The 11361-nt window shown below is 37.7% G+C and overlaps 1 protein-coding gene across 1 annotated transcript; it reads right to left on the bottom strand.

Moving 5' to 3' along the window:
* Nucleotides 1–1021: 1021 nt before the first annotated feature.
* LOC146315063 (urokinase-type plasminogen activator-like) lies at nt 1022–7136 on the bottom strand. Its single transcript, XM_084736523.1, has 11 exons — nt 7085–7136; nt 5845–6056; nt 4724–4784; nt 4488–4626; nt 3770–3852; nt 3638–3679; nt 3374–3551; nt 3077–3222; nt 2834–2974; nt 2588–2736; nt 1022–1526 (listed from the first exon to the last, which is right to left on the bottom strand). The coding sequence occupies exons 1-11, from the start codon at nt 7134–7136 to the stop codon at nt 1332–1334; spliced, it is 1398 nt and encodes a 465-aa protein (XP_084592649.1). The 3' UTR covers nt 1022–1331.
* Between the last annotated feature and the right edge of the window lie 4225 nt (nt 7137–11361).

Here is an 11361-nt window from a genome sequence, read left to right as displayed (position 1 = left end):
AAAGGAAGCTTTACTGTAGCTGCTTAAGTCAGCATTGTTATTGTGGGCGTGTTCGCATGCTGATGTTAACATTTAGCTCAGAGAGCAGGTAACTCGTCTGCAGATTCCTTCTCTTGTGTCCTGATTATTTAAACCTTCTTCTTTTATTCATCTTTCTTTTTTCTTTTTCACTGTTTATCTTTCATTGATGAGCTTTACTCTTTGTTTTCTTGGTGAAAACTAATCCTGAGCCTTCAGATGATGAACAGTGTTTATTTACGACCAATGTCTCAGTCTCTGTCTCTCCACTTCAATCAGACAAGGAAATATTTTTGAAAATGCAGGACACAGAAAATAGATGCAGAGCCGTTTCTTCTGTCCACTCTGGCAAACTTTCACCTCCTTGGCATGAGAGATAAAAGATGAAAATGACAAGATTCCTGAGATTTGACTCCACCAACATATTTTTGTTTGTTGAGGAGCTTCACTCTGTAGGTTTCAAACAATGGTGAGAGTTATTTGCAGCCCTTGCTGTGCCCCTAAAATGCAAATATATACTGTAGGCTGGAAGTCGAGTCAGGCAAGAAAAAAAAGCAGATATCTTTCTTATGTGTCATTTACAGCAACAACCATCAGTTCATGAGCTCAACTTCCTTTCTGTTTACTATGAAGAACAAAGAAGAACATTAATAATTTTGAGGTACTTGAAGAAATAAGTTTTAAATAATATCATAAAATACTACATGCAGATTTATTTACTGCCTTTTAAAAATGTAAAAAATAAACCTACAATTATCTTAAATTTTGAAGACACTGACTCAGTTTGTACGTCACCACTGTTTCTAATAAAATACTCAAAGTGATCTTCAGTATGTTTGAAACTTCTGAGAAGCATGAACACAATTTTTACACAACAGTGCCCTCTGGTGTGAGACTCACAAAAGGATTTTTACATGTGGTTGTGAATGCACATGAGATAGACACAGGTTTGGAGGAAATAATAAGCACAGTAAATATGTAATACAAATATTTTATTTATTGCAAAAATGTTGCTCAACAGCAGGGCCAGCCTTTTACAAGAGGAAGTGCTTATTAAATTAAATTAGATAAATACACTTTCTACTAGCTTGTTTCAAAAATCCACACTCTTAGTATGAAAAGTTCAAGCACAAGTAATAAAAATTATTACACACTATATACACAAGAACATATTTAAATAAACATTCATATTGAACCGTTCATCAAACCAACATGTTGCTTTACACACACACACACACACACACACACACACACACAGAGGCTACAAAGTTGATGCCAGTGAAATGCCCAGCAGGTGACTTTCAGCCACCTCTTCATTTTGTGGGATACATTAATCCGGTCGTGTACGTGGAGAGCCCTGTTTTTGCTCTGATCCACTTGTTGTAGTTGGTGACCCGCGTGTAGACACCCGGTTTGTCCTTGTGGGCGCAGCCCTCACCCCAGCTCACCACCCCGAACAGAAACATCCGACCGGACACTTCACACACCAACGGACCGCCAGAGTCCCCCTGTGAAGAGATGACACGTCAGTCAGACAGGGTTCACAGTGAGAAGAAAGGCTCCAAGAGTTTATATCATAAAATAGATGATAAAAAATTAATTATAATATTATAATATAATATAATATAAAGCCTCCATACTTCCATTTCAAAATTTAAGGATGCCACAGTTCAGTTCAGTTAAAAGCTGAAAATCTTCACCAAACCTTTTAATCACAACTCTGACCAACACACTAATCTTACCAATGAAGAGATAAAAGATACGGTACGTTCCAGTGTTAATGTTATCTGGGCCAGATAAATGAAGAATAGCACATAATTTAAATCCCATGGCTTTGTTTTATTAGTCAGGATTACTTTTTTTTAAGTAATCATAAATATTTTATGTCAATTTTCTCACTTATAAAATTGAAACCTAATTATTTTATTAAGTCCCATCTATAAGTCCTCAAAAACTGTATCTCCCTTCAGCTTCTATCCTCAGGCAATTCATCCTCAGCCGCCACGGAAAATAGCTTTATTAATATGATTTAGTATTTATTATTAATTAACCTATTTGTACAGTTTTTGTGTGTGTATGTTTTTTGTTTTAGTGAGTATAATGAAGGGAACTAACAACTAACATCTCAATGCATTAAATTAACCTTGAAAAGTGGGCTACATACAAAAGAAAACGGCACATTTTAAAAAACAGTTGGTTCAAACTGATGTCCCTCCTCTCACTGGCCAGATCAATACTCAAGGATAATGGAGTAGCCAATCAGATTTCGGGGGTAGCCAGTGCAGCCAAAGGTCCCCCCTTGAGAAAAGTCCTTGAGCAAGATGGATAAATAAATCTAACACAAGGCTATGCAAGCATGTTGCATATCTGTCATTGCGACTTCCTTTAACTTCAAGTCTGTATTTACTTCTGTTTTTGTGCAGATATTTAAAGCAAGACTAAAGCCATTCACTGTATGCAAGCAAGAAGCATTCATTTTTTTTCTCTTTAGGTTTTAGGCTCTTTGAACAACATCTTTTCACAGCACACACATGCACACACACATTCATACACTGGCTTCTTTGCTCACCTTGCAGGCATCAGTGCTCCAGTCGGGGCTTGCAGCACAGAACATGTTCGCAGTGATGAGATTTCCATAGTATGATTGACTTTTACACTCAGTCTGGGAGATCAGTTTCACCTCGGCCTGTTTCAGGTACTGTGAGTAATGCCACGCCACTGCAGAGAACACATCAGTCAGGTGTACTGTTAAAGTCAGTGAAATGGCTGAGAGATCAGTCATGATTGTGTAGGTTAGAGGTTCTGCAGTACATACTGAATTTCTCCATCCCAAATCCTGCGATGCTGCACTGAAATCCTGCAGGAAGTTGAGTGTGATGAGGAGGAAGACACACAACCCGTGCAGACGCTGACTTCACCGCACATCCTCCATTTCTGCTTTTGATCTTCACCAGTGCTGAAATTTACAGACAAACACAGCAATGAGTCCTGCAAACAAACACCTACACAGCTCTTTATCTTTCTCGCTCAAACACATACACACAGTACAGTTATGCACCTATGTCATTGTTGTAGTTGGAGTCATTGTACTTTTGGTGGAGGATCAGTTTTTCCACAGTGAATTTCTGTTCCTTGTCAGCATCTGTCTCATTGATGGCTGTCTTCCCCAGGTACACAGATAGGTGCCTGATGTTAGTCTGATCACTGAACAAAAACCAAACACAAGTGGTTAAAACACACACACACACACACACACACACACGCTTGTAAACATATTACATACCCATGTGAGTCATACTGCCTTTATAGCAGAGAATTGCAGTGGAGGAAATGAGTGTTTTGTGTTTAGTCTCACCCATCAGTGAAGCAGTGAGCAGCCGTGACAACCCAGCATGGCGAGATGAGAGAACCACCGCAAAGGAAGCCTCGACGATGAAAGATAGCAGCCACCCATGGGTGCGACTTTATGGGTGTGAAAGAGCCACCTACGATTTTATGCATCCTTGGCTCCCACCGCTCACCACATGTCAGCTCTGCAGGGACACACAGGCTGAGTCAGTGAGCACGAGAGAGGGGGGTCACCAGATGAGAAAAAAATATAATTAAACAATAAAATTACCTGTATCCACAGGAGGTGGAGTGTTTACTGTTGGTGTAGAACCTGTGTGGGAGCAGGAAACAAGAGATGGTCAGAAAAAATCCACATCAAGTACACAAGAATTTAATTTTTTTAAATCCCCCAATCCCTTACAATTGGGAATATTGCAGAATTCCTTCACAATCCTCCTTCCTCTTCGGACACGGCACCACGGCATCAAGCTCTGGTTAGGATTCCTGACATTCAAGTGAAATAACATTAAACACATGAAACTTTTTTTTCCCTGTCTGAGTTTTTGAGATATCGACTGTAGAGAATGGGACTAAATGGCACTTGATCAGTTTGATGCAGGCACTACATCCTTTCTTTCTAGTGGAAAGAAAGTAGTTCTGGTAGATTTGACTACAGAAGGAAAGTAGTTCCTACATGAAACCCCTCACAACAAGGTCTGTGGATCACCTTCAGTAACCAGGTCACGATTTCTGGAGAGAATCATTGCAGTTAGTCCCATTATGTTTGGCAGAAGGCAGACATCTCATCTACAGCTGATATCTCCAAAACTCTGCAGCTCACACCAAAACAATCTAGATGGATAAATAACTCTACAGGACAGAGTAACAATATGTGTTTTTAGATCCTGGGATGAACTGTCCCTTTCGGAAGCATTAATTTAAATTATCATATTGTGTACATATTTTATATATTTATTTGTTTTTACAATATGTATATTGTATATTTGTGTTGTTCTTTCAGATAAATTAAGTCGAAGTGTGAAAAAAGGGACATACATGAGGGATCTGAGGTATATATTCTGTCTTGTAAGGGGTCCTTAGCTGAGAAAAAAAATGGAGAACTCTGATTTAAAGTTTACCTGCAGTAATTATGGTCACCGAGTCCCTTTGAATCTCCCCACGGGTTAGCAAATCTGTTCCAGTGGAGACATGTGTTGCCGTATACTGACGTGGCAACATGTCCTCTGTAACTGCTTCCATCCCCAGACAGACACCTCTCTGAGGATCACATGACAACAAGAGACATGAGCATTTAATGTCAGTGTCACCAAATGCAAATAATTACGTATATTAAGAATATGTGCAGTTGGCTTACCATTGAATGCGCTCTGGGATTTAGGTGACCAACTCTTTTTAGAACTTCTTCGGGAAAAAGCCTGAGAGAAGCACAGACTGATGAGACAGAGCCCCCCTGGGAGTGATACATTACACCTAAAGTCACTTCCTCTTATTGTTGCTTACCCCTTCAACGCCGACTGCTGCAAAGACCGTGAGAATGACTAACAGCTTCATCTTCACTTCTGGTTTTGCTTCTCCTTATTTGGGCTATTTTTTGTTTGACGATGGTCTAAAAAAGAACAAAAAATACAGAAATGGAACAACACAGGATTTAAAACTCATGTGCCCTTTTATGGAGTTTATCTTTAAGCATGCGACAGGACAGAAACAAGTATTGACACGTGGTTTCTGTGTCCATCTTCTGTTCACACAGTGTTGCATGTCTGCTGGTTGCATGTGCACATCTACAGCTGTGCTGTGGGGCAAGAGATAGATGCATACTCACTGTGAGCGCTCTGTACTGAAAACATCATCTCTATCAGTCCAGTGAGACCAATATCATTGTAGGTTAGTTGATTACTACAAAGCATGTGCGCACCATTACATTAGTTTTGCAATGTGTACAGTTCAAATGTTGACTTTCTAGATATTACTGGGACACAGTATCAGCTTGATAATGACAAAATAAAACTTAACATTTGATGCACGCTTTCATGTCCTTCTTTAGTTGAGTTTTTAGCACTGAAATATTCATCCTGTTTTGTGTTTGTGTTCTTTCACCTATCTGTGTCAATCCATTCTTTATGTATGGTTACCATTTATCAATAATGTTGTCATCCTGATTGCCCATATTGTTATTTTAATGTTTGTCTATCCTGTGCACACAAAATCTATTGCATGTCTGTCCATCCCTGAAGAGTGATCCATCCTCTGTCCATCCTCTTCTTGAGGTTTGTTAAGGTTTTTGCCTGTCAAACATTTTTCCTCAACTGATTGAGGGTTTAAGGATAGAGGCTGTCGTGTGGCTTACAGATTATAGAGCCAAACTGAGACAAATTTGTGATTTTGTGATTTCAGGCAATCTAAATAAAACTGACTTCATAATGTATTCATAAAATAAACTAAAACAACCAATATTTTACTGAATGTCACAGTCTAAGAATCTTTGCTAGAGTTATGTTTACCTTTCTGTCCAAACTTGCAATCCTGATGAAGCTCTGTGTTATTTCTTGCAGCTGTTATCTCCTCTTTGTATCCTCTGATATGCAGGTGAGCAGGACTCAGTCTCCCTCTGCAACTGTAGCTGTTCTGGCGTCGCTGTGCTTCTTCTTCTTCTTCCCTGCGTTTCCTCCCATTTAAAAGCACACAGGCTCCAAGTGGGAGGGGATTAGAGGGAGATATGAAAACATCACTGCCACTCAAATGCTGATCAGCTAAATCTTGACCAAAGAAATTTGTAATGTCCTGTGACACGTTCACACCTAACACTCCCCTCCTTCCCCTTTAACCACAGTAACATAGCTACAATGAAAATACCCTAAATTGGTCATGTTTATGTGAATGTAATGGAAACTGTTGCAGCTGTGGTGCAGAAGAGCACATCCCTTTTCAAAAACTAACTTCATTTACTCAAGTAATGTACTTAAGTATGCTTTCTGAGGTCAGATCAATAATGCAACATATAATCCACAAATAAATTATGATGTAAAATTATAGATTAATATAAAATTTCATGGATCCCTGGGAAAATTCGCAAGCTGCCCATTGGATAAAGTAGATAAAGTAGCTGAAATGAGCTCCACCTTTACCAGCTTCAAAAACATTAAAGTGGTGAACACACTGATGCATCAATAATCATAATCCAGTAATATAATATAGATTCCAAAATAGGGCATTCTGCAATGTAAGTATTTTACTTAAGTATGTTTTGGTCCCAATATTTTTTTTACAGAAGTGTAAATTTGAATGCAGGGATTTAACTTGCAACATATAATTTCTACACCGTAGTATTTTTTACTCTTACTCAAGTACGAGATCTGAGTACTTCTTCTAGCATTGAAAGGTAGAACACAATGTTGTAGTCAAGACCACTTAAAATTTTTGACCAAGACCAGAGTGTTTTGAGAGTGAGATAGAACCAAGGGTTTGAGGACCTGAGTCTGAGTTAAGACCAAGAGCAAGGTAGGGCAGGTCCGAAACAAGACTTTGAGGGCTTGAGACCATGTCAGGACCTTGAAGACAAAGGCAGAGTGAGACCGTCTCAGCGTTGCACTGGATAATTTACATACTGCTGTGTGTTTTCTTTTGGACGCTGTTTTGCAGATTAACGCTTTCTGCTTTAAGTAGCCAAATTCTATCACAGAAGATTTGGCAATGAAGTTATTCAAAATGGGCTTACTGCTGAGTTTTGCTGGAGTTTTATCTCCTGAGTTCCTTTCGCCCTTTTCCATGCACCTTGAAAGTAGGTGAAGAGTCAGAAAGGCTGACTCTGCAGCATCTGCAGAGAGCAGCCTTGAATTAAAATCCTGACTCATCTTTGTCTGAGACTGAGACAAGAACAAGTAGAAATGTGGTCCATTTTGATTTTGAGACCAGATTTTGAGGCCAACGCCTTCAAAAGAATTCTGAAGTAGGTAACTACAGCACGACAAGAACAACAGGTTTGAGATTCACAATACTAACACAAATTTGTATTGCAAACGCCACAACATGGTCAGAAGAAATTACTACTTTGTCATAGGCTTAACATAATCATGATGGCATCAGCTGAAACTACTGTACCATTTTTTAATCCCTCCTGTTCCCTTTAATTTTTCCCTCAAAAAGCTGTGAAATTATACAAAGCATATTTCCACAGTATACAGTAGCGTTATATTTATGTGGATAATCTCTACTTGCTTGATTCAAGGCTTAGTTCAAATATCTACATTGATTAAAAAGCATCTTGATATGTAAATTTGTGTCATTTCTTCATTTATTTTGCATCATAAAATTCTGACTCTCTCTCATTTAGAAACTGTGACGGGGGATTCCAACAAATATTAAGAGTCATGGGTTGAGATATTTCCTCTATTACATCTGGAGCAGAAGTACTGCAAAAATCTAATTTTTAATCATCAACATGACTCAGCTCATGCATTCATCTATATAAGGAAGTAATAAATTATTTTATAAAGTTTTATTAGTTTTTAAAATAATTAATTTTGTCTTGTCTGTGCATTATATTCTCTCGACCAAAACAGCGTGCACCAGTTTCAGCTGACACAAAATGCAGCTGCAGGTCTTCTAACCAGATCAAGTAAAAAAGGACATGCTCCTATTTTAGTTGCGCTTCAGTTACTTTTTGGATTTTTTCATCATCGTGAACTTACAAAGCTATTCATTGTCTTGCTCCATCTCATATTAGTGATCTGAAAGCCTACCATTTTATTTAATTTATTGCTATTTATATATTTTATTATTTTATTTATGATTTTTCAGGTGCTTGTGTTTTTTTTACATACTCATACTATTACCTGACTGAACATTTGAGGTCCTACATAAAGAAATTAGCATTATTCTTAAACATATAACAAGCAAGATAATCATCACTGAAAGGTTGTTTAATGTCAGTAAGAAATGTAAATACATAAATACTGTAGATAAGAACAAGACTATAGGATTTGTTTATATTGTGTAAAATAATGATCTCACATCCTCCATGTAACTCGATCATTCACTGCATCTATGCTGACTTATACATCCGTTTGACTCATGGGTTTGTTATTGTTGTTGGATTGACCTTTTGTTGTTGTACAGGCACACGGCTGCATCATCAATTGAGACCACTTTAAAGCACGTATTCCTGAGTCTTGAAGAATTTTAAATTTTACCACATGGGTGACTTTAACCAACCTAAATCTGGTTTGGATGACAGAGCAGCTGCTTTTCGAGACATTTCAACATTTGTTGCACATCTTATGCCAACAGTGTAACACAACTTCCCCTCAAACAATGGGCATTGTTTTGGATTTTGCATGGGGATTTCTGAACTAAAAACTCTGACGCCGGCGTTACTCACATTTCCTTGTCTTTGACGTGACAATAGCCAGATATGACACCTTTGCTCCAGGCTCAGAGGACCGGACGCCTTTAAGGGATGAGATTAAAATGCATGATGTCAAGTCAGGAAGTGTGACACAACTAAACCACAAACATTAATCAATCTATTAATTAATTCAGTATCCTTCTCTGATGTATACTTGAAGCCGTACACAGGTGTTTAACAAAAAGAAGAACTTAGTATTACACAGAAATGACTTAACCCAGGGAAACCCAGGATATCTGTGGTTAAAGGCAGCTGCAACCTGGACTGTTTGATTTTATAAAACACAGCTAATTTTTACTCAAGTTGTCTGTTTCCCATCCTCTGTCTGAACACTGTCTGTCATCCATCATCATCATCCACATGCTGACGTAAAAGCTAGAAACTCTTCACTTTGAGTTCTTGTTAAATTTCTCAACATGCTCTTCCAGATTTTGAATTTTGAGCTACGTGGTGAGAAGAGATGATGAGCTGGAAAGTGTCTCAAGCGTGAGTAACCTGTGAACAGACTGTGTTCTGTTTTTCACGGGAAAAAGTAGAGACAGGATACATGAATTGTCAATTCTCTGTCCTTATTGAATAAAATCATCTTCCTTTGGTTCTGGTTCACAATAATCTTCATTAAATAAAACCTAAAACCAGAAACGTGTGATTACATCTGGCCTTTCTCACATCAAAGACACCAAATATTTGTTTGAAGATGACATGCATGGGATTTTTTTTTTTTTTTTTTTTTAAGTAGGTGATGGATTGACCTGAATTTGTAGCCCTGTATGCAATGGCATAGGTATACAGCAATAGGCTGCATGTAAATCTTTGGAGTTTTTTTCACTGGACCTCTTCTTTTTCCCTTCTGGTTTCTGCTGCTAACACTAACTTTTGCCAGAAGCACTGCTGTGTCTGTGAGTCACTTTCTAACAGTTTATCAATACAAAAGTGCTCTACTTTTGTGTTTTTATTAGTGGGGACAAATACATGCGCTCTAAACATTGAGGGGGATGTGTCCCCTGTGTCCCTCATAAATTCTATACCTATGCCTGTTTACCAGACTAATCAATTAAGAGAGGTGTTGAAGATACACTGCTTACTAATCCTGCCCAACCCCCCCAATGAGGTTCACTGTGTGACTTATTTAAAGCTTTAAGTTGGTCATTAAGTTATGTCTCATGAGTGATGTCATTTATGAAACCTATTTATTTTAACCTAAACTTTCCTGAAACCTGACCAAGTAGTTCCATTTGACCAAAACTAACCAAACTGTTTCACAACTGTAACCACATGTTTAATGTGACTGACATGACATACTTTAGGTCCAGTACGCCTGCTGCTGATCCTCTCCAACAGCCAAATATGTTGTTTTGGGAATCTTTTTTTTGTTTCTTTGTTTCTTTCTTTCTTTGGTTTCGTTACATTTTTTCCTCCCACAATCTAAACCTGAGGGAAATGTGCCTACTTCAAATACACAAACACAAGCTCTTAAAGTATTTTGTTACAAATTACATCTTTATCTATCTCTGCCCAGCAAAATACAACTGACAAATAAGTCAAGTTATTAAATACATACTTTTTCCGGAGGAGCAGGTCAGCATTCCTGCAACAGAAAATTAGAACAACAACGTGTACAGTAAATCATTTGTGCCTACCACCAATAAAATTACCAAATTAAAGGTAAAGGTGAACATATATTATTAGGTCTGGGTATTTGGATTGTGTACACTGTATAGTTTAGATTTGTAGAATTTTTGATTGTGCATATTGTATATTGAGATTGTATATTTAGGTCATAAATTGTATATAAAGAATATTTTATACTGGGTGTGTGTGTTTGTCAGTGCATGTTCAGCCACATCCTGTACGGTCACATGTAGGAGTTTCTACATTTCTATAGACTGTGGGACTTTGCTCAGAAGAAATACTCTGACATCAGTGCAGAAAATGAGGAAGAAGACAATGAGAAATACAAGCAGAGTATGAGTCATATTCACGAAATCAATCCTAACATTAGAATAGACTTCACAGAATTGCCTGCTATCTTGATTAAAGTGTGGGAACCTCACTTTCTGTCAAAGTAAACTCTTTTTTCTTTAATAATTCTCATTATTTTTCTATATTCTGATAATCTGAACCATACTGCCCTCTTACTCCCCATATTTCTAAAGGTATAAACACAAAACCCAGAGTGCAACAAGGTAAAACTGGACATTTATTTTCACACTTACATCACCTCCAGAGCTGACACTTAAGATGAGAAGAAGTGATTTCAGATCATGTTTTTAGCTTCTCTATTCAATCATGAGACACCTGTCTGCTTCCACCTTCCACCATGCTGAGAAAAAGTAGAATCCCTTTAAATAGCTCTGGAAAATATTGTGTCCAGTTTCCAGAATAAGCTATTAGGCTGGTGTGCAGGTGTGCATTTCACTCATTTAATTTTAATTTAATCAGTCATCAAAATTATATATTTAATAATCCATTATTACTCCAGTTGGCCCATTGTTGCAGCTCAATATTTAATTACCCTTTTTAAAATATATTTTTATATATATTTAGTCATATTTCCTTGTATTTGCCATGCCCAGTAAGTTAACATG

The sequence above is a fragment of the Lutjanus erythropterus genome, chromosome 14 (assembly GCF_056507025.1).
Source record: "Lutjanus erythropterus isolate fLutEry1 chromosome 14, fLutEry1.hap2, whole genome shotgun sequence".
Classification (NCBI taxonomy): domain Eukaryota; kingdom Metazoa; phylum Chordata; class Actinopteri; order Lutjaniformes; family Lutjanidae; genus Lutjanus; species Lutjanus erythropterus.
The sequence above is the reverse complement of the archived record's forward strand: the minus strand, read 5'-3'. Positions and strand labels throughout refer to the sequence as shown.